General features: G+C 44.6%; 2 protein-coding genes and 1 long non-coding RNA gene across 4 annotated transcripts in view; 2 read left to right on the top strand and 1 right to left on the bottom strand.

Moving 5' to 3' along the window:
- ARHGEF19 (Rho guanine nucleotide exchange factor 19) overlaps positions 1-5,369 on the top strand; it is a 28,699-nt gene extending 23,330 nt beyond the window's left edge. For both annotated transcript variants that reach the window (XM_075191207.1, XM_075191206.1), the window contains exons 11-16: positions 1,255-1,344; positions 1,433-1,596; positions 2,353-2,511; positions 3,166-3,245; positions 3,921-4,025; positions 4,662-5,369. In XM_075191207.1, coding sequence (XP_075047308.1) covers positions 1,255-1,344; positions 1,433-1,596; positions 2,353-2,511; positions 3,166-3,245; positions 3,921-4,025; positions 4,662-4,819 — 756 coding nt within the window. In that variant the 3' untranslated portion in view covers positions 4,820-5,369. The remainder of the gene's footprint in view (positions 1-1,254; positions 1,345-1,432; positions 1,597-2,352; positions 2,512-3,165; positions 3,246-3,920; positions 4,026-4,661) is intronic.
- Positions 1-23,778, bottom strand: part of LOC142107756 (uncharacterized) — a 97,528-nt gene that overhangs the window by 33,761 nt on the left and 39,989 nt on the right. The gene's annotated exons all lie outside the window — the stretch shown is intronic.
- Positions 13,232-21,616, top strand: LOC142107404 (rho guanine nucleotide exchange factor 19-like). The gene is made up of 13 exons (XM_075190835.1): positions 13,232-13,532; positions 14,908-15,121; positions 15,851-15,921; positions 16,013-16,254; positions 17,037-17,197; positions 17,286-17,438; positions 17,813-17,942; positions 18,017-18,091; positions 18,328-18,420; positions 18,939-19,099; positions 19,297-19,458; positions 19,843-19,917; positions 21,038-21,616. Exons 1-12 carry the CDS (start codon positions 13,232-13,234, stop codon positions 19,904-19,906), a joined length of 1,827 nt encoding a protein of 608 aa, XP_075046936.1. The 3' UTR covers positions 19,907-19,917; positions 21,038-21,616.

Raw genomic sequence — 23,778 nt, 5'->3', positions numbered from 1 at the left:
GCAGGTGGTTTTCAAATCTTTAGCAGAGTTGTCGAGGCCCCTCCCACATGAGCCTCACATCCATCTCAATGAATGGATTTGACCACGCTGCTCAGAATCAGAAATTCACCCGACCAGGGGAGATCTCATGCTGCCACCGTTACAAGCAGCCATCAGGGGACATAACAGGAAGGATAATTGGGGGAAACGGAGGTTAATTATTTGTTTCTAATTTTATTAATCTTAAATCTTACGTTTTGGGAGAGTTCTTCCTTAAGAACATTATTTGATATAAGGATAAATCCTGAGCCCACTTTCACAAAACATTATTATTATTTATAATTTATCAATTGCGACCGCTTTTCTGAGCATTACACAATTAGTAAAAGGTGATATATTATCTACTATATAAAAGCCTAGTGGCGTGTGTCTGTCTGTGGGGAAAAAAAACCCAAGCTGCAGCGCCACCTGCTGGGCGAAGTTATACACTGACCTACTAAATTCTTAGTGTGTGTGGGGGAAAAAAACTCAGAAAGGGTTGAAATTTACTGCAGCACCACCTGCTGGGCGGAGTTATACACTGACCTACTAAATTCTTAGTGTGTGTGGAAAAAAAAATTCAGAAAGGGCTGAAATTTGGTATACTAAGATGTTTTTAATTTGTTAATTTAATTTGTTAATTGTTAAAAGTGTTTATAAAGATTTAAAAAAAATATATATATATATTTCTTGAAGGAGAAGTGACAGTTGGGAGTGGTTGCCGGGGGTGACAGTTAGGAGTGGTTGGTGGTTGCCGGGGGTGACAGTTGGGAGTGATTGGTGGTTGCCGGGTGTGACAGTTGGGAGTGGTTGGTGGTTGCCGGGGGTGACAGAGCGAGAGGAGTGTGATACTCAGGACCGCTGAGAGAGATCCCTGTGTCTGGATAGACATCTGGATAGATGTGGCGATAAAGATGAAGGATGAGGTGATGGAGAAAAATGATGAGGTGGTGACATGTGGACAAAACCACGTTAAAAAAGGGCGCTTGCGTCGGGAAGTAACGCTCTTCCCCTGAGGAGGCCTGGGCTAGGCCCAAATGCATGACAAGAACCTTTTTAACACCTTAAGTAGCTTGATTTGACTAGAATGCATGAGTATCATGCACGGGTTAACTTGTGTATATATATATATATATATATATATATATATATATATATATATATATATGTGAGCTGATGAGAGTTGATGCTACAAATGGTGAGCACAGTGTGTAACAGATGTCTCTTCTCGCACAGCTGGTGAAGGAGTGCAACGCCAGCGTACAGTCCATGAAAAGGACCGAGGAGTTAATTCACCTCAATAAAAAGATTCACTTCGAAAGTAAGGTGAGGATGGGTTCGCGGTCTGGGCGGGGGTCTGTAACACAATGCTCGGTAGGAGCCCCCCGCTAACTGGGTCTCTGTTTCCCTGCAGATCTTCCCTCTGATCTCACAGTCACGCTGGCTGGTAAAACACGGGGAGTTGGTGGAACTGGATATGCAGATCCCCAACGCAGCCGGATCCCGCTTCAAGCTCAGCCCAAAGCCAGTGTATCTGCATCTGTTTAATGACTGCCTCCTGCTCTCCAGGAAGAAAGAGTGAGTGTGGTCCTGCTGGGACTGGCGCTGCTGGGACTGGCACGGAATGGTTACATTTATTAAACTTAGCCTGCACACCTCAGTCCCCTCGTATCCCCGTGACTGGGTTGTACATCTGATACTTTCTTGCATCTGGGGGGTCCAGCCGTCACTATTTGACCCACCAGATATTAATGAGGTCACGTCCTGTATCTAAGCAGGATCTCACAAGCTGATCACTGATGTCGATGCTCTGTCTTCCAGTCCCCTACGGAGTGTAGGTCCAGGTTGCTAAGCAACAGCACTCTGCTAAAAATACCAGAAAATAGAGATAGAATCCAGGACACGTTTCTGTTTCATGTTCATTTATCAAGAGACAGAGCTCGGACATGGCATTATCAGGGGTCACGCAGCGAGGACATATGCCCAAATATAGGGTATATAGGGGACTAGTGACATCACTGGGTACCTTTCATAGCAGATATCCCTCACAGATGATATCTTATTAAGTGTTCAAAAGAAATCAGTGGTGTTGGAAAAAATAAGATGTATAAAGCCGTGTCTCCTCCTCCCGCGCTGTCATGTGCGTTCTGTGCCGCTGATTGCGTATCTCTGCAAAAGTCATGTGTTGAAAGACCACTTACATGTGTCACTGTGTAATTATATGCAGCACAACTGATTACAACATTCGCTATGGGTTATTTACTATTGATATTTTATATCTGTGTTCGATATATAGATTTTATATGTTTGTGTTGTGTTATTGGCCCTCTCCAGGCTCGGCAGGTTCGCCGTCTTCGCTCACGCCCAGGTGTGTGACCTCAGGGTGACAGATCTGAGCTGGAAACTACAGGAGGTGCCAGGGGAAGTGTTTCACGTCCAGCTGTGTCATGAGCAGAGACCCAAACACCAGATCCTGCTGCGAGCACAGAGCGAGTGAGTGAAGGGCAGAGGAATGGGTGGGGTACAGTAATGAGGGGAGTAGAGAAATGGTCGGGGGTCAGAGCGAGAGAGAGTGAGTAAGTGAAGGGCAGAGGAATGGGCAGGGTACAGTACCGAGGGGTCTACAGACATCGTCAGGGGTCAGAGCGAGTGAGTGAAGGGCAGAGGAATGGGTGGGGTACAGTAATGAGGGGAGTAGAGAAATGGTCGGGGGTCAGAGCGAGAGAGAGTGATCGAGTGAAGGGCAGAGGAATGGGCAGGGTACAGTCCCGAGGGGTCTACAGGCATCATCAGGGGTCAGAGCGAGTGAGTGAAGGGCAGAGGAATGGGTGGGGTACAGTAATGAGGGGAGTAGAGAAATGGTTGGGGGTCAGAGCGAGAGAGAGAGTGAGTGAAGGGCAGAGGAATGAGCGGGGTACAGTAATGAGGGGTCTACAGAATTGGTCGTGGATCAGAGAATGAGTGAAAGACAGAGGAATGGGTGGGGTACAGTAATGAAGGGCGTAGAGAAACGGTCAGGGGGGCAGAACAATCGGTAGCATAGCTTGATGAGGATTACAGTGTAGTATTATAGAGCATATCCACCCTAGTCCATTGCTCACTACTTTCCATCAGGGCCGCACCTGACATCTCCCGTCTCTTTTGTAGGAGTCAGAAGCAGCGCTGGATCTCCGCCATGTGTCCTTCTAACCCGCTCAGTGACCTTGAGAACCTGACAGAGAGCGAAGGTGCCTCCTCTGCTACTGTAGATATGACAGTGAGGTGGGGGGGAGGGGGTATTTCTGCAAATTATCAGAGGATGTGTGTTCATTTGCATAGTTCCTATATCAGAGATAAAAGCCCTCTGGATATAGAATAAGACAAGAATCTACATCGCACATCATGAAATAGACCTTTTTTACATTTTACAATAATATTTTATGGATATTCACAGGTCCTGAAGCCGGTCTGACACACTGATATAGTATACAAGATAGCCCAAAAATCTGGCCTGGAGTAGTACCCCAGTGTTGTACGAGAACTTTATTAAACTGGAAAAACAAAGAGCAGGTTGCAGAGGACATTGCCACAAGAGCTAACAATCCACAGGACTTAAATGGATGATAAACCTGAAATACAGCTTTATATAAGTTATAAGAGATTTCTGCAAACGAATCGGACATGAACGGCATCTTAATCACAGATATACAGTATATATATATTTCATATAATACAATATGTAATAGTAGAACCTAGACCAGCGCTGTATAGTAACAATGGCTGGGATCTAACATGAATCTGTCATACGTTTCATATTTTAAGTAGCTGACTCAGCAATAATGTACTTTAAATGTGCGATGCCATGGTCAGATATGTTAGTCACAGAAGATAGATTACAGAGTGTCTCCCTCTCTCGTCCCCAGACACCCCACAAGTCCAGTGTATCAAGGGGTACACAGCCCAGGAACATGACGAGCTGACGCTGGAGAAAGCCGACATCCTCCGTCTCACCGCCAAGACGAACGATGGTAAGTGACCCTCAGCACAAGTAGGGGGTCCACCACTGTATACACTTTGTGGGACATTTCACAATGTTTAGTGTGAATCTGGAGAGGACTTACCTCAATAAGGAGCATACATTAGCCCTCTCCCCCTACCCCCCAAGTTACACTACCGGTGACGGTAAAACTAGTGTAATGACGGAGCAACGTAGGAAGTAACGGTCCTTTCACAGCACATCCACAATTGTTCTCATTATCAAATGACCCCAATGTTCTGTATGATATTTTTGGAGCAATGCATGCTGGGTAAGGAAGAGTCAATTCATTCTGCAGAGTCCGCATTTCAGTCTTTTAAACCTTTGTTAATATCTATTACTCCTCAGAGTTTACCAATTCCACATGATATATGGCCGGAGACTTGCAGGGTAATCTTGTACTTGTAGTTCCCCCCCCCCAGCTGGCGAGTCTCATACAAGCTGTGAAATGATGAATATTTAGCCTGTGCTTTAGGCCAGTTCTAATAAGATCACATCTGCCGGGTGAATATTAATGAGCTGCAGAGATTTGCCGCTGGCTCATACTGACATTTACGCGTGGATCAGGTTACACGGCTGCAATCATTTCCCTCAGGTGCTCAGATCATGTGTGTGTTGTTTTTGGCAGGTTGGATGGAAGGGATCCGTCTATCAGATGGAGAGAGGGGCTGGGTGCCCGCCACACACGTGGAGGAAATCACCAGCAAGAACGCCCGGCTACGCAACCTGCGTGAAAACAAGAGGATCAAGCACGCCACCAGCAAACTGGAGATGAAACCGCCATAAATGTGGATACAGGATAATTACTGTGCCTGTGTGGGGTACCGTCCTCATGAAGAACATTTCAATGTCTTGTACATTTCAGCCCCCCCCCATGTGCGTCCGTTGTGGAGAGGAATCTGTCACACATGACTGCTGCACCCCCTAGATCCTGGAGCTGGAGAAAGTACCCCAACACTCCCAGGATTGCTGGGCCCGGTCTGTGCACTAGTCTTCCATCATCCCCAGGAATTAAACCTTGTATCGCAGTCCTGGGATCCATCCACAGTATCACGCAGCATGATAGTGATAACCCAGGTTTCACATATTCGTGCAGATGAATTTCTGGTGCACGGTTTCACAAGGATAAAATGTTTTCATCCGTCATGTTCAGATCACTCCTCAACCATTACAAGATCTGGAGGACGGGCCAGAGAACCTCTCTAAAACTGTAATAAAAACTGCAGAGTGGTCACCTCGGTCTCGCTAGCCTGTGGCTCTCAGAGGGCGTATGTAAGGGCCACTGAAGATTCTGTAAATATTTCTACACTGTAATTAAACTGGGATCTGATCAGCGTTTCAGCCTCTCTGTTATTTCTGCTACAGATCTAGCAATTAAGGAATATCGACAAGAACCTCAGAGCCTGTAATACAGTTTTATTTTATAACTTACCAATATTTTCCACAGGGCTGTACACAGGAGAAAAAGAGTGATCTGTAATAACCTTTTATAACACAAGGTGGCGCTGAAAGTCTGTGCTGATCCCGACCAATTAAGTTATGGAATAATGCTGAATAGCTACTAATTTTCTACAGTGATTTGTTGCATTTCTCACACAGTCCCCAGGGAATTCATTACAATTAAGACAAAGACTGTTTTTAGATGGAGAACAGTCTCAGTGTGGCTGTCAGAGCAGTTTAGGAATTAGTATAATGGTATTATTATATATTATCCTTTATTTATAAAGCACCAACATATTCTGCAAATTACATTTATTGACACAGAGGGAAAGATGTCCCTGTCCCATTGAGCTAACAATTTAGGAGGTGGGAGATACCCTGGACACACAAGGTAAAGGGGGGATAATTGAGGAAGCAGCAGGTGGGATTGCGGGAGCAGTTATTACGGGGGAGAGGGAGGGGGTCTTCAGCGAGCTCGTACAGAAGGAGCAGGATAGAGGGACCCATAGACCGGAGCTGGATGGGAGAAGTCTTGCAGCCCTGCATGGGGTGAGGTCATGGGAGCAGAAGACAAGACAGATAGAGGTTACAATAGTCAAGGCAAGAAATGATATGAGCGCGGATCAGAATCTTTGAAAGAACATATTTTATAATCATCATTTGTAAAGTGTCACAATACTCTGCAGTACTGGAGTCGGTATAACAAATCATCCATAAAGACGAATCATACGAGGGTGACGAAGGAGGTGCAGATGTGAGCGGGTGAGAGGACACAAACTGCCATGTTTGTGAAGTCTATCGCCCATCTAAAGTCACTGACTTGACTCAATTAATAAACCGTCGTTAGCAACATATGTTATAGCAGATTTTGTAACCCTATGTACTTGTTCCAAAAAGAAAGAAACCAACAGAGCATTTCATTGTCTACACACGATAAACAACTAACGGGTCCTGAATTTGGGACCAGGCGTACACCCGTGTGCTGCCATCTACACTGTTACTCCCACCGCTGACACCAGAGAGGACAATAAGCACCGTTATCTGACGCTGCGCAGAACACACAGCGACAGGAGGAGGTTATACTGTACAATCTTACACACACTGATACAACAGCCAGAAACACTTATTCTGTTAACAAACGATATCCACACACCACACATTGCAAGTGGTTAATACCGCATGATATAGAGGTATATATCTACCTACATGACAATGAACTTGATGCAATAAGTCGGCTACAGACACTTTTTGTGGAAGTTCAGTTGAGTCACAGAGTGTGAGACGTAACCTGATAACAACCGGAGCAGAAGCCGCTACTGAGAGTCGTTTCCGCCACCGTTACCACTTGCTGGTTTTATTCCCGGTTTTTGGAAAAATTTGAGTGATCAGGAAATTTTGGGGAACCCCCATAATTCTATCTTATGTTAATATTTTAAGTTTAACTTTTATTAAAAATACATGTCAGCTGACGGGCTTCCGGGAATATTGGCGCTGTGTGCGCAGGGGAGATTCTCCCCCAGTACTCAGGCTCCGAACAGCCGTTTAGTCAGAGGGGGTAAAGGGGAGGGGAAGTTGTTGCCGAGTCAGGACCATGACCTGTCCACTACGTGGTTAGGGGTATTAACCCTTTAGTGTCCGAGTCAGCACATTATAGCAAAATCACCGTTCAGTATGGTGTAAATGTTGATTACCCTGAGGGAATAAGGTGTAATATATGATCTGTGAATAGTTCCACGCTGCGTACCACAAGGGGAACGTATAAATATATCCTGCTATGAAACGACAGGGCGGGCAGTGATGCAGGAGGTAACTCCACACCAGTTATTACACAAATTACAGACTGACAGTACAAAGGAAATAACACAGAGGAGTTAGATTGTCAGCTGTCATGTTACACTTATCATGTGTGTGGCCTGGAGTTCTAACTAAATATTTAGGAAATTTTACCAGGAATTTTGAGGGTTTTTTTTTTTTTACCAGGGGCCCAGATGGCCCTAACCCACAGCAGTATCCTTCTAGGACCCAGGGTGTCTTAATCTGGCTCTGGTCAGAGCAGGAAACAAGCGGCAATTCCTCATTATAAGTGATAGAGCCAGAGACGAGTTTACAGTAGATGGGGAATAGGGCAAATATGGAGCTCACATAATAGATGCTGAGAATTACATAAAGAGAAGTGGTACTGTGCAGTGTCCATACATACAGCATGAACATGACATACAGAGAAGTGGTACTGTGCAGTGTCCATACATACAGCATGAACATGACATACAGAGAAGTGGTACTGTGCAGTGTCCATACATACAGCATGAACATGACATACAGAGAAGTGGTACTGTGCAGTGTCCATACATACAACATGAACATGACACAGAGAAGTGGTACTGTGCAGTGTCCATATGAACAGCATTATAATGACATGAAGAGAAGTGGTACTGTGTAGTGTCCATACATAGAACAAGAATTCAGAATTGCATACAAAACAGAATTTAGGCAGCAGTGTTGTAGTCAGATATGAAAACTAGAATGAGAACAAATAAATGTACATAAATGTAATACAATGTTACATAAGAAACGAGGCATAAAGTAAGCTGCACATTAATGTGATCCCTGCTTTACATAAACCTGACCATCAAAGTAAATTAATATTAATCTCCTCTCACATCCAATTCAAATACAAACTATTAAACTTAGTGTTACAGTGACTTACCCAGACTGCAGACGATAACTGGACATTTACTGTCTGTATTTTCTGTCAGACAAACACTAGAGACAAAAGTGACAGCAGCCATTTTGTTGAGGCCAATTTTCATTACAACAAAGGCAGAAATGTTTCCTAGGCTGCAGACAGTGAGTTATAGTGCATTTAATATACCTACCAACTGGGAGGTTCTGGGTAACCTAGTGAGCTCCTGATGTAATAGGGGACTATTAAACGCTAAGGTAATATAATACATATTTCATACGGTTTATATAATCGGCCCAGGTTATTGTGCACAGAGAATAAGTGAGGAAAGCAGGAGCAGAACATCATTACACTGTTGAAATGAAAGGTGTTGGCTGATCTGTAATATAATGATATAAGAAGTATCTCAGCCCTGAGGAGAGTGAAGGACAGTGTGTAATATACAAGAGGATAGCCACAATTGTTATATCTGTGACCCAAATACTGTCAAAATATCATGTAGCAGAATCTATCAAGGTCTGAGCCCTGGATAATCTTAGTCACTTGATTTTATTTGGAAATAATATCCATAAATCCTGGCCTGCCGGGGGAAGAGGTAGTACACAGATCTGCGCACTAGGTGGCAGTGTAGGAGATATCAGGGCAGGGAGAGCTTCTGTCTAGTTACACTGGGCCTAATTCATTAAGGAAACTTAAGCAAAAAAATGAGTAAGTTTTCTGGACAAAACCATGTTACACTGCAAGGGGTGCAAATTAGTTTATTATTTTGCACATAAGGAAAATACTGGCTGCTTTTTCATGTAGCACACAAATACTTTATAGCTTATTTGTACACTGACATTTAAAGTGATCTAGGGCATGCTCTACCCCCAACTATAAATCTGCCATCACATTTTAAATTTACCTCCCCCTCCAATGCAACATGGTTTTGCCTTACTTAGTTTTGCTTTACTTTCCTTCATGAATCAGACCCACTGACACTGATATAGTAATTATTACCTAACAATGTCTCCAGACTCACAGATCACCAAGAGCTTATTGCAGACATTCTCAGGCCCCTCATCAGCCAGTTCAGGTGATTGGAGCTCTTAAGGACATCCTGAAAACCTGCAGTGTCTGTGAGGATACCCCATGGCTGGGAGTTGCTGATACTGCTCCGCTCCAGTCTTTATTGGAGCCAGGATCCTGAAGTTACTTAAACCCAAAGAGCAGGAGGGTCCTCCCTCCCGGGAGACAGGTAATGGGACCTGGGGGACTGGGTGGCTGCTAAGAATTGGGGCACTCAGACCAGCTCAGTGTTAAGTTATATAAAACTGTGTTATAGTGATACATTTGGGAACGTATCAGTGGGGCTAAAGTAGTGTTTGGTTTGTAGGGGAAGCATTTTCCTGATACACCCTCTGGGGGACACTTATGAAAGTGGAACTCAGATATCTTTGCTCACAGCAACACACTGAGTTTGTATTAAATGCTGTGTTATATAGGAAGGTGGATAGTACAGTTGTATCTTTCCGTGGAAGTCATATCATGTCTGCTTAGAAAACCATATGTTTCCCAGTGACCACTGCCATATTTCTGCAGATGTCCATCCCATATCCTAAGTGCCTGCCCTGTTCGTAGCAATGCATGTTACAGCCCTTGTACACTTCATAAACACAACAAACCTTTTGTAATCATGCAGTTTAGCATTCTAAATTATTCCAGTGACAAGGGCAGATTACAAGACGGATTTATGTGTTCATGAGTAATTTATGACACTAAGCTACGTGATTACCTAGTTTTATTACCACAATTTTCTGCACTCAGTATAGCCCTGATCTCAGGCACTATACCACACCTGTGTGTGACTGTTATGCATAGGAAGAGAAGCACAGGGGTTTACAGTGAGCACATTTCATGGGTTTAGCTGTACGATCCGACTCTGTGTAATGTCTGTATTCATAATCTACAGTCACACAGCAGCTGAATCTAAAATACCAATTTCTTGTATGAAAAACCTAACAACATTAATCAATAACTGTGCAAACATGTTAGTAACTTTGGAAAGCAGACATGTGTGCAATAAAAATATAATACAAGAAGGACACCTGGTAATCTGTGCATTCTATGCATAGAACCTAAAATAAGCTTTTACATAGGATGCTAGATTGCCCTTGGCTAGCCAAGAGGTAGGTTTCAACTTCTGAAAACCTTCCCAGCACCTACACACACTGGAGGCACTGAACTATCAGCCTATACAGTCGCTAGGAACCGGTGACATCACTGGTATAAAATGACTGCCTCCTCTGCGTGTAGGTGACAGTACAATAAATATAAAGTAGATGATTTACAACCACATATGTAAGTTAGGTTGTATATACTATAAGTCTTGTATGCAATATTGTCCATTATTAACTCTTTGTTGGCTGTCTCTACAGTGTCCTCCTATCGAACAATTGCACAGTACCACTTCTCTTGTATTGCATTCTGGGTGTAATTCTAAGTATCTGTTCCTATGTATGCATTGACAGCTGCACAGTGTAATGTCCCTCTATATATGTTGGATGCAATGCTCAGCCCCTGATCTTATTTGTATTCTTTACATAGGACACATGTGCATTATACATCATTTATGTAAAGTGTAAGGACTGAGGATTGAGGACTGTAAATTTGTGTTGGGGTTGTTTCCTAGATAAACAGGAATGTAGGCAGAAACTAGTCTTTCATATGGATAGTGAAAGTCATGGCATTGTACTAGAAATCTCTTCACTGCGCATGTAGTACCACACAAGTCCACTGGAGGGGGCACTGTGATCGCTCCTCAGATGTGCTGAGATTAGTGCAAACATCATAGGATGTCTGTAAATAAGAGTATAATGGAGATACTCTCCTGTATGCACTCTGATGCACGGTACTTATACTGGGGATAACATGCACTCTGATGCACGGTACTTATACTGGGGATAACATGCACCCTTGTATGCACTCTGATGTACAGTACTTATACTGGGGATAACATGCACCCTTGTATGCACTCTGATGCACGGTACTTATACTGGGGATAACATGCACCCTTGTATGCACTCTGATGTACAGTACTTATACTGGGGATAACATGCACCCTTGTATGCACTCTGATGTACAGTACTTATATTGGGGATAACATGCACCCTTGTATGCACTCTGATGTACAGTACTTATACTGGGGATAACATGCACTCTGATGCACGGTACTTATACTGGGGATAACATGCACTCTGATGCACGGTACTTATACTGGGGATAACATGCACTCTGATGCACGGTACTTATACTGGGGATAACATGCACCCTTGTATGCACTCTGATGTACAGTACTTATACTGGGGATAACATACACCCTTGTATGCACTCTGATGCACGGTACTTATACTGGGGATAACATGCACCCTTGTATGCACTCTGATGTACAGTACTTATACTGGGGATAACATGCACCCTTGTATGCACTCTGATGTACAGTACTTATACTGGGGATAACATACACCCTTGTATGCACTCTGATGCACGGTACTTATACTGGGGATAACATGCACCCTTGTATGCACTCTGATGCACGGTACTTATACTGGGGATAACATGCACCCTTGTATGCACTCTGATGTACAGTACTTATATTGGGGATAACATGCACCCTTGTATGCACTCTGATGTACAGTACTTATACTGGGGATAACATGCACCCTTGTATGCACTCTGATGCACGGTACTTATACTGGGGATAACATGCACCCTTGTATGCACTCTGATGCACGGTACTTATATTGGGGATAACATGCACCCTTGTATGCACTCTGATGTACAGTACTTATACTGGGGATAACATGCACCCTTGTATGCACTCTGATGCACGGTACTTATACTGGGGATAACATGCACCCTTGTATGCACTCTGATGCACGGTACTTATATTGGGGATAACATGCACCCTTGTATGCACTCTGATGCACGGTACTTATACTGGGGATAACATACACCAGCCACAACATTACAACAATCTGGCTAATATTATGTAGGTCCTCTTCGTGCTGCCAAAACAGCTCTGACCGGTCGAGGCAGGGCCTCCACAAGACCCTTTTGCAGTGTGATAGGACATCTCATCCTGCTGCAAGAGGCCTCTGCCATCAGGGAATACCGCTGCCATGAAGGGGTTGTACTTGGTCTGCAGCAATGTTTAGGTAGGTGGTACGTGTCACAGTAACATCCACATGAATGCCAGGACCCAAGTTTTCCCAGCAGAACATTGCCCAGAACATCACACTGCCTCCTCCGACGGCTTGTCTTCGTCCCATAGTGCATCCTGGTGCCATCTCTTCCCCAGGTAAACGACTCGCAAGTATCCGGCCATCCTCATAATGAAAAGAAAATGTGATTCATCAGACCAGGCCATCTTCTTCCAATGCTCCATGGTCAAGTTCTAGCACAATCGTGCCTATTGTAGGCACTTTTGGCGGTGGACAGGGGTCAGCATGGGCACTGTGACCAGTTTGCAGTTACACAGCCCCAGCTCTGTGTGTTCTGACACCTTTCTATCATAGCCGGCATTAACCTTTTCAGCAATTTGCACTACAGTAGCTCTTCTGTGGGATTAGACTGGAAGGACTAGCCTTCGGCTCCCCATGCGCATGAATGAGTCTTGGTTGCCCATGATCCTGTCACCAGTTCACTGGTTGTCCTTCCTTGGACCACCTTTGGTAGGTACTAACCACCGCATGCCGAGAACACCCCACAAGACCGGACGTTTTGGAGATGCTCCGTCCCAGCCGTCATCACAATTTGACCCTGTCGGAGTCGGTCAGATCCTTACACTTTTTTTAAGCTAATTTTTCCTGCTTCCAACGCATCAACTTCAAGAACTGACTGTGCACTTGGTTCCTAATATATCCCACCCCTTGTCAGGTGCCATTGTGACGATATATTGTTATTCACTTCACTTGTCAGTGGCGTTATTGTTGTGGCTGATCTGTGTACAGTTAAAACTTATGCTCCTGTTCAGTAGACACTGTGGGTGTAGTACCATGTGACCCTCTAGAGGGCGCTGCATGTGATGTGTAAAGATGCATGAATGTTCATCAATGTTTCCTGCCCCAGGAATGGAGCTGTTCTGTAGAAAACGCTCTTACACCCAGTCTCCTCCAGAGGTGGATGTGACGGTGAAGCGGTGCGCCTCCTGCCCCGAGTCGTACAAGCCAGTGACAGCTCTGCACAGGCGCAGGGAGCAGCGGTGGCTGCTGCGCGGTCTGCTGCGGCGCAAGAAGATCGGGAAACGCGTTTCTAGTGGGAAATGGAATTCTTATGATGACATCACATTATTGTCCATGAAGTCACAGCACCTGGGAGTCCCAGGCCACAGAGAAGGTAAAATATCACCCAGATACAGCACAGCAGCAACTCTAAGGGCAGTAGCAGTGTATACCGCACCTCCACCCAAAATAATGTCTGCTGTGAGCTGGACGGTAATCTGTAATTCCTACACGTCTCCACCATCATAACTTACATGTTAGCGTGTTCTCCCAGGGGTCCTGAAATAACTGTCCTGGTCATAGATTTGGCTAAGGAGAGTCCATAACACAGAGATATTACATGGTCGATACAGAACCAGGTTATCTATTAGGTATCCTAGGGCCCGCTGAGTACCGAGGGGCCCGGAACGCTGTGACCCATTTTAATGTTTCTTTTTACTAATGGACGGGAGAAGAGGCTCAAACCAGTATCTTGCACAGGGTCCATGTGGGGTCTTCATCAGGCTCTGGGTGGATGGTTCCGGGGTCACGGGACATTCTCCCCTGATTATGGGGGATAACCGCTGCTTACCATACAGATCCCACAATTAAATATTGGTTAGTGGAAGTGCCGCTACAAATGAACATTCAGTCTGTCTTCACCAGTCGTCCAGGAGGTAAACTAGTACAACCAGTGACCCCTATCGTATGGACCTACAGAGGGGATACGTGTAAGATTTCGAGATGGTTACTCAGACCTTTCTATAGACTAACAGATACCTTGCGGAACTGCCCCCCTCCCCCCAGGTTACATGGGGCGTCCTTTTGTTGCACAGTTTATATTAGGGATTAGTGGGATTAGTGAGACTACAACACATCACACAGGAGTGATTGTGTTTTCATCTGATCACTAAAGGTGACAGAGAAGAGTATTTTATAACCGGATTATCCTCTCCGCAGTATAGTAGGTGGAGGACGCCGGGCCGGTAAACAAATACTGACAGGATCTGTGTAACAAAGAGATTAACTTTCTACAACAATGGGTACTGGTCAAAGTAAAGAACTACGTTGCTGTATGTGGATTATGTCTGCATTGTAAGGACTAGCTAACCTTAACCATCCATGTACTGATATACGCGGCGTTACTCATGGGTTTGTGGAAAGGGCGAGAGCTTGGTCCTCCCAGCTGTCGCTTCACCCTACGTGTTAATATTCCCACTCCTATAGACACAGAATTGCCGCAGCTAATGTCTAATAATAGAATATATTTTAATTTGAAGTCTCCAACCAACAGTCATTTGTTTTCATCATTAGTGGTAGGGAAGTCTTGAAACATGGAAGAGTATTGTATTTGGAATTGGTGAGACAGATTTCTTTTCTATATTTTACATTGTGGGTTCTAGCACCGGCTGATGACAGTGAGGAAAGGTTCCATACATCAATCAGTTTTACAAACTCTCTTACAGAAAAAGAGCTGACAATCATAAATCCCTATGATTTGTATCTTTCAGAAGCCGACCTCGCTGGTTCCAAAGTCTACGATAACCCCCTATACCAGCCTCCTGCCGGTAATATGTCCCAACATATCCAAGAGGGACCCTCGATCCAGCAGAATGCAGACAATGACTCAGAGTCTGCTGCCAACACCTCCACAAACTGCCAACCCCATGAAACACAAAGAACTGAGGCCCCGGATCTCTCAGGGCCACCTAGTCAGGAACCTAGGTATGAGGACATTCCATTCAGCCAAGACACGAGACACATATGTTCCCTGCTGCCATAAAATGTATAGTCTGTAGAGCACCTGGGACCTCTCCAATTGTCTTGCATCAAATTCAGCACAAAGCTGATACTGATGTTGTTTTTTGTGTAATGTTTATAATTTAACAAAGTGATTTACACACAAACTTCCAAAGATAATATCCTCACTCACAGAGCTTACACTTTCATTGTTTTAGGTCTTTTTCAGGATCACACAGGTGGACACTGGGATTTAAACTCCTCAGTTTGTCTAATATTTTTCTGGGCTGCAGTTCCTATTACCAGCCTTTAGGGGGCACTATGTATTTTGAAATCTTTGCACAACGTAATTTCTCCAACCTTCATGTTTCTTTTCTCCTACAACCTGTTGTAAGACATTCTTATTAGATGAATGCTGTAAAGAATGGAAACCGTGTTAGCAATGCTTGGGGTAGTGACACCACATAAGTCTATGATGGATGGATATGTTGCTTTTCTATGTGGTTTAGAAGCTCTGTGCACTAAACTGATCACATTGAAGGGTCACTAAAGAGTCTCGAACCTCAATTGTCTCTGAAACTTAATGCAACACAGATCTGTACTGCTATGGTAGCCAGTAAGCCGTGAGGGTATTTTACAATTCCGCAGAGAACCCTTGGGGCGCAATCAATTAATTGAACTAAGCTCCTGATCGTTATGTTTTCTTCTACTTAGCTTTATTGAAAGACTAATGAAGAAGGATTCCGGTCGATGGAAACGGAAGGAGTCCAAGTTTGTGCACACACGTTAGTACGGCTCACGTTTCTGGTGTTCCCCCTTCTTGCCTTTGAGGTGTAAATGTTGATAATCTCTCATATTTTTTTGTCGTTTGTTCAGAGCCCCTTTATCAGGATTATTGTGTACATTACACTAAGGTGGGCCCAGAGCTCTCCCCATCCATCCTCACCCTGGATGTGTCTCTGACGTTTGCTGGCTTTCTCTCTTCCTCATTGCTCGGGATGCACCCCAATGATGTGAGCCCCCGACATTATACATCGTCCTTGTGGCAGGAGCTCCCAGACGTTAAGGGGAAAGGAATTGCAGAAACAATAAGCCCTCAACAGAAGCAGTTCCAGGAGGTAAGTGTCAGCTCTGTGACCGAGGCAAACTGGATGGATGAACTTTGTTGTATTTAGAGACTAAATACATATGTCTGTTATCTGAGACATGTATAAAAACAATGGTGTTACCTTTCCCAAGTTACTGAAAGACAGAGCACCGTTCCTTGTTACAGTTCTCTAACCATGTCCTGAACTAGTTGGCCTGGTTCGGACTTAATATCATGACCTTCATGTAATAGTAACCAAACCGCGGCACCACCTCTACTAAACTCAATCAGCCCCAGTCCCAGCTACCTTGGTGCCAGTGATGGTCAGGGTTATTTGATCATGTAGTGGAGGAAACGGTGCCACCTAGGCTGATGGTATAATGGGAAAGGGTTATCAAAGACCCCTGTCTGTTGCAGTGGAAGGGGACAGCACAAACCCCTTCAATTCCCTGCACCAGCCGCCCTGGGCTACCTATCATGATTCTGGACATAGGCCCTCCTATTCATAGTAACCACTGGTTACTATGGTGTGTCCGACACTTCCCACAATTCTGAAGTCTGGCCACTGAGATATAAAACATCTCCAATCACTAGGGGGTAAATAGCGTTTGTACAAACCTCTGTTACTCCCCAAATAATCCCAACAGCCCACAGCATTAGGTGCCACCACTCTGGTCCTGTCTAAAGCACAGTACGAGGCAACAGTGTTTCCTAGTCGTATACACTCTAGAGTGTTGGTTGTGTTCTTTGCTCTCATTTCTGACCGGTCATTTTTGTGGTACTCATTCATTGGCCTGGGTCACTGCCTTACAGGCTATCTTTGAGGTGGTGACATCGGAGGCCTCCTACCAGCGCAGCCTCTCTGTAGCCATTGGTCACTTCCAGAAATCACGTAAGCTCTCGGACTGTCTCGTCCTCTCTGACCAGCACACGCTGTTCTCCAATCTCTCCAGTGTCCGGGACGTCAGTGAGAGGTGTGTTAATGTGAGAGGTATTTATAACCAATATCTTCTTATCATTGTGTCTTTTAGATTTTTTACCTCTGATCTCTGATGTCTTCAGGTTCCTTCTGGATCTAGAGGAGGGTCTTGAGAAGGACATATTCCTGTGTGACATTGGAGAGCGGGTCCTGAGACACTGTCCTGAATTCCAAAGAGTTTATATTCCCTATGTTACCAACCAGATGTATCAAGAGAAACGTATGCAGCAGCTGGTGTAAGTGAGACCATCAGAGGCCTTGTCTACTAGGAGCACGGCATCCATCACATACGCTGTCCACAACTCCCTGCCTTATCCAATATCTGAGCTAAACATGAAACCTACTCATCTTTTTTACATACTTGTACAGAAACAGCTGTCACAATGATGATTCTGTGTTTAGATAAAGTCTTCAGAGCTGACGCCTTCTGTTTGAGGTGTTACCAGTAGACCATCACATTCATGGACATGAGCTGGTCCTACTTGTCAAACACAGAGCTCAGCGGATCTTTCCCAGGACACACATGAGGGTCCAGTCTCTCTAGACACTACACCTCCAGACGTTAGGCTCCTTAATGACATTCATTCCTCTCTCCTCTCTCTTGTTTCAGACGAGAGAATGGAAAGTTCCTGCAGGTTCTCAAGAAACTAGAGGAGCAGCCAGTGTGTAAGAGGCAACTCCTGAAATCGTTCCTGGTTCTTCCATTTCAACGGATAACTCGCCTGAAGATTCTGCTGGAGGTAAGGAGCCACCGCCATGTCCAGATGGACATTTAATGACGCTGTAGTTTCTAACGGACAAATTCTTCTCGCAGAATATCCTGAAGTTGGCACAGAGTAACTCGGAGTTGGCATCTTCTGTTGGAAATGCTCTATCTGCAGTTGGTCAGGTGAGAAGAGGTTATCAGTCCCGAAATTACATTGCCCTGAAATTTGCTAATTGTCCTAGCTCCGAAATGTTTAATAGTTTAGCATAAGTTAAAATATGAATTAAAAGGGGAACCAATTCACAAGTTTCATCTTTATGCCTGTGTGCTCCTGGCCAGTACAAGAGTCACTCTTTAGGCTGATAAATATTGCCCAGCTATCATGGCGTCAGCCACTGACTAGTGTTTTGTGTCCGCAGATTGTATCCCAGTGTAATGAGGGGGTGAGGTATATGATACAGACTGAGGAACTGGTCTTATTGGAGAAGCAGATGGATTTCCAGAATACCAAGGTCAGAACTCCGATGATGCAGATTGGCATTGCCTGTTCTCAGGCCCATCGCAGCTTACACGACTGGTGACTTGGGTTACATAAAGTTGGTAAAAGTCTGCATTTGCCCTCAAGCTGCATTAGTATTGCATATAAATTGCATTAAAATACTGTGAGAATTAAGCTGTTTCCATGTCCCAAAGCAAAATGCAACACAGGATTTGCAAACGCCCAAAAGCTAATATATGCGTGTGTAAATCTTACAATTAACTGAACTCTATCCATAACCCCAGTATGTCTGTGTATGAAAGGAGGTCTCGGCAAATTCACGGGAAAAGAGTCTCCCCGATTTTATGGGGCATTTTCCCCCCGCTACATATAGAGGACAACGCTGTCCGTGAAATAAACCAGTTTCTGCTTTGCTACATTGCATGTTATCAGTGGCAGCTTCAGAACATAGCAAAGGGTGAATCTTTATATAGTAAAACATTCCGCAGGACCAGGCTGTACTGTAACCCCAGAACCCCCTTATTTTTGCAGTCTATCCCCCTCATCTCCCGGGGTCGTATCCTCATCCGGCATGGAGAACTAGTGCGGATATCTTTCCAGGATTTGGGGATTGGTCACCGGCCGCGTCTCGCCAGCAAACCCATCTACCTCCATCTGTTCAGTGATCTGCTGCTCCTTTCCAGCAAACTGGAGTAAGCGTTGGCGGGTGATGGTGGGGGGATTATACAGTGTTTTGTATTGCGCACTATGGAGCTCATAGGATTATGTAGCACGTCTCCATACAGTACACTGACGCCCTCGGTATAGCTTGTGCAGTGTATAAGGGGGAGTTAGTATGTAATGTGCTACTGTCCAGGTACAATCTGTCACGCTCTCCTTCTCTTCCCAGCACCGGCCGCTTCCTGGTGACCGACTATGCCCGACGGGGGCAAGTGAAGGCTGACCATGTGAAAGCCAAGGCCCTCGGCCTCCCCAGCCTGGTCTTCCTGCTGCGCCTGACACAGAACCACAGCGGGCTGAGCTGTGAGATCGTCCTGCAGGCCCCCAGCGAGTGAGTGACTCTTATATGTAGGTTACATTGACCCCTTATAGAGCAGATCCTGGGCATCATACATTCATAACGGGAAGCTACAAAGACAGGGGGACACTTTTTTGTTTTATCTGTTTTTGACCCCATAGTATGCCATTGGCATTAGGAAGTAACTACCAGTGAGGTAGGGGTCAGATAACAAGATAAATCACTGTACTACACAGTCCTGACTACACCAATCGGGTAGTTCTGTGAGGAAGAAACAGCCCCACTTACTGGCTGCGATGGGAACTGCAGCTCGTGCCACAGGAGGAGCAGACTAGCGACACGTCTGTCAGTGATGTATAAAGCCGTCATTCTGCTCCGCGCACCTACTAATTCTGTCTTCTTTTCCCTGTGATCTAGAAATGAGAAGGTGAACTGGATTTCCCAGATAACCAGGCAGATGTCCCAGGAGGTGAGCTACTGATTGTACTGGAGGTAAGTGGTATCTGGTCACCCTGCTGTCTGGGTACACACATACACAATCCTCACTCCGGCCACACGATAAACGACCGTTTGGTCCGATATCGCGTATCGCTCCCATAATCCTGTCTTATAGTACCAAAGCACATCGTAGCTGTTGATTTGGTTTTATGAACTTCTTAAAAATCCCGATCATCGATGGAACGATGTCTTGTAAATATGGCAGTGTGTACGCACTCCCCACCAGCAGTGCAGGCAGATATCTGTACAGTGTACGGAGTCACCATCTGTCCAGTAGATGGTTATGGCGGATGAAGATCACAGATCTGAAGGTAAATGGTGCAGGTGTGTACACAGGAATCGGCTGCTCGTTGGGTCTATCAGTCGTAGGTGCAATTGTTACAGAAATCTTCAGTAAGATTACATAGGTGTGTACCCGGCTTTACTGTGTGTGTAATAAACCAATACAAGGATCTGAGTCTGTGCACAGCAAATATCCCTCATCTAGCAGCGGTAATCCCAGTTGTCTCCGGTCACTTACTGCAAATAGCAGAATTACCTATTCCCAAGACTATTTTAGACCCATCCCTGCTGTGTTTATTCCCCCAGCACAGGTGTCAGACGCACAATGTGTGTATACAATCCTGGGTCCCAGCCGAGGACTCGATGCCCTGACCTCTGATTACAATATACCACTATGATCTGTGACCAGTATGGGCCCATGTCAGTGACATGGCCTGGGGGCTCCTGACCACTCAGCTGATACCTTCAATCCGCCCTTTTAGCAATCGGCAATTTACAAACATGATTTTAAATTAAGAAAAGACGTTTGTCAGACATTTCACACCGGTATCAAACAGGTAACAGACAAACCGTGTGTCACGTTGAAGCTGCAAATATTGGGATTATTATGTTGTTGTTTCATGTAAAATATGTTTAAGATATTAATTTACAGTATAGACTGATACAGCTCTGTCTGAAATTTAAATTACTATGTAAATTAAATTCTCCAGTGTGTTAAAACAAACAAACAAACCCCAAAAACTGATCATCTTGTAAAATTCTGTTGCTATTAGACTGTATCCTGTAATTAATTAGCAAAGTAGAACTTGCAATGATGGACTTTATTTTACAGGGTCCTTGTGAACTATTGATGGTTTCGAGCCAGGGGTCAGCGACCTTTCTGACGTTATTGTTTCCTTGGGCAGAATCTGCAGGATTTAGGTGACTTGGAGGAATATCTGATCACATTTGCTGAATGTGACCATTGCCAGTGGCCCACATATTGGGGAAACGTGGCCTCCATGTTATCTATAGAGCTCTGACTGACTCATTATGTGGATGATTGGGTCATTTCTTCCAGCCTCTGACTGGTAAACGTGTCCCTTTCTGTGGACGTTCTCTGTTCCGAGTGTTCCTGTTATTTCCTTTCTTAAATCTTAAATATGTCATCAGTGACTGTTCTGCAATATCCCAGACTCCATATAAAGGTTACAGAGGATGCAGAACACGCTAATCGCCTGGGTCAATCCCCCCCATGTTACATATATGTAATTACACAGACTCATACCTGTAGCAGAAATCACATCTCAATTATTGAAACATTTTGTGTTTCCAGTTCTGTGGCTTTTATTTGTTTTGTCGATGTTAAATAAATATTCTGTTTTTTCTAGATGTGATTCTGTGCAGTTTAGATTGATACAATGTAACAGAAACAGCCAAGAAATGTATATAAAATGTGTGTTTTATACGGGATAGAAAATAATGTTTGTGTATTGTTTCCTGGTTCTAAATATTGTGCGTTTGTTAGAGTTAACGTTGTTCGACCCAGGACCTGGGAGATGGGTCTTTTGTTCACTTTGAATCTAGAATGTACTTTGTTTTATGAAAGCAAGAGAAATATGATGGTCACAGAACACACATTAAGAATCCCTGGTTCATTTGATTCATTTACTATTGGGATTTTAGGACTCTGATCTCAGCAGCTTTGCATTATTCCAATCACAGATCAGTCCCTGCTGTTCTATAGATGGCTGCAGTGAACTTGTCGGTGTACAGATGGAAGTTGCTGGAGTTTAGTGACTCGTTTAGCTCATGAGAATTGATTATGGATTACAAGGCTGCTTTAGTGACATTTCCACCTAGATATCATGGGAATTAGGAAATATGTTGTGTGGTTAACAAACCGCCAGGTCCTCAGTATTATTGCATTGAGTATACAGTATCCACGCTGCAGAGGACTGTGGGTAAATAGGTAATTGTTGCATAGAGCACAAGGAATGAATTCACTTCTGACATCACCGCTGGTTCCCACAACATGTCCACCTCCACTATGGAAGAGGAACAATAGCTGTGTTAGTTTACAAGTGATGGCTCAGTGAATGTACTTCATAATCATTTTGCCACTAGGGGGCACTGTCCTATTGGTTTCCATGCTATATCAGCAGAGTAAACAGGACAGGTGTTTGCACTGATGTAAATACAAATATTCAGAGAAAGTGTAGGATGTTTTTGTGTCTTTCTAGTACCACAGCCCCTGCAGGCTCACTGAAATATGACAAATGTTTAGGCACCTGTCCATTAGTATTAACCTCCGGTCACATGGTCGGTCATTGGCCGACCCACCCCCCACTTCTCCCCCATGAAGAAACACTGCTTCATGACTGCGCAGTACCGCAGGAGCATCCGTTAGCGGGACAAGTCCTGTTCCGCAGGATGGTGTATGGCATTATACCAACTATTCTACATATATACACTGTATGATCATTTACAGACAGCTGTGTAAGTTCTCCACTCTGTCTAGGAAAGCCTGTTGCTCTCCAGTGGATGTAGAACTACAAGTGCCAGCATGCACTGCCTGTCACAGCAGAGCCACGGACCGCCTGCCTTTCTTCTCTTGGATTTAATTCTAATTAATTGTCCAATTATAAAACCGTATTGCAGTGTAATTACAACTTACAGAGAGTCCTGGAGGCCACCACCACTTGCCAAAATTCACCAGCAGTCCCAGGATCAGGAAGATCCACACCAGAGAAGTATCTGTCAGGATCAGTAAGATCCACACCAGAGAAGTATCTGTCAGGATCAGGAAGATCCACACCAGAGAAGTATCTGTCAGGATCAGTAAGATCCACACCAGAGAAGTATCTGTCAGTGTGTTCCCCGGGGTACAGTAGTGGGTGAATAGTTAATATAAGTCAGGCTATTGGAACAATGTACATTTGATCTTTTGAAGTCAGTTTGGCTACAGGCAAGATGTTTCTATCTCCATTAGAGGCTGAACAATGCAGATTGCACTGCAATTTACTGCAGCTGCTTCATTCATCATCTACATCAAACCGATCAGGTGTTGTAATTGCCCCCCCCCAGCCATGCTGGATATTACATGTGATGAAGTTATTATATATGTACAGTGCAGAGATTGTCCGTTTGGGAGTGAATGGGTTAAGTTGGGCTCCCGCTGCTGAGAGTTGGGGATTACTGGGAGTGTATCCCGGATCAGACACGCCTGGCTCACTAGTGATCTCCTCTCCTGCGTGATCACTCAGCGTCAGTCACTAATTCACAATGGCTTCATTTTCCCTTTCATGTGTGTTGTATACGGTGTCCCTGCAGGGGGGTGGGGGGGTCCGTGTGTATGATTGAGCAGCGTCCACATGTCCCATCCATCACTTTCCCATTCTTAGGGGGAATCTGCACCAGGATTGTCCTCCCCGCTGTGCAGGTTGTGCTCTTCAATCAGGGACAAATGCCGCCAGCCGCACCTCTCGCCCTGTGGCTCTGAGATACCCCACAACCTCCTGTAGGGTGATCAGTGATGACTAGTGTGATGTGATGGGGAACCAGGGCCACTGGTTCAGAAATAAGTGACCACAA

This window comes from Mixophyes fleayi, chromosome 11, assembly GCF_038048845.1.
Source record: "Mixophyes fleayi isolate aMixFle1 chromosome 11, aMixFle1.hap1, whole genome shotgun sequence".
NCBI lineage: Eukaryota > Metazoa > Chordata > Amphibia > Anura > Limnodynastidae > Mixophyes > Mixophyes fleayi.
The sequence above is the reverse complement of the archived record's forward strand: the minus strand, read 5'-3'. Positions and strand labels throughout refer to the sequence as shown.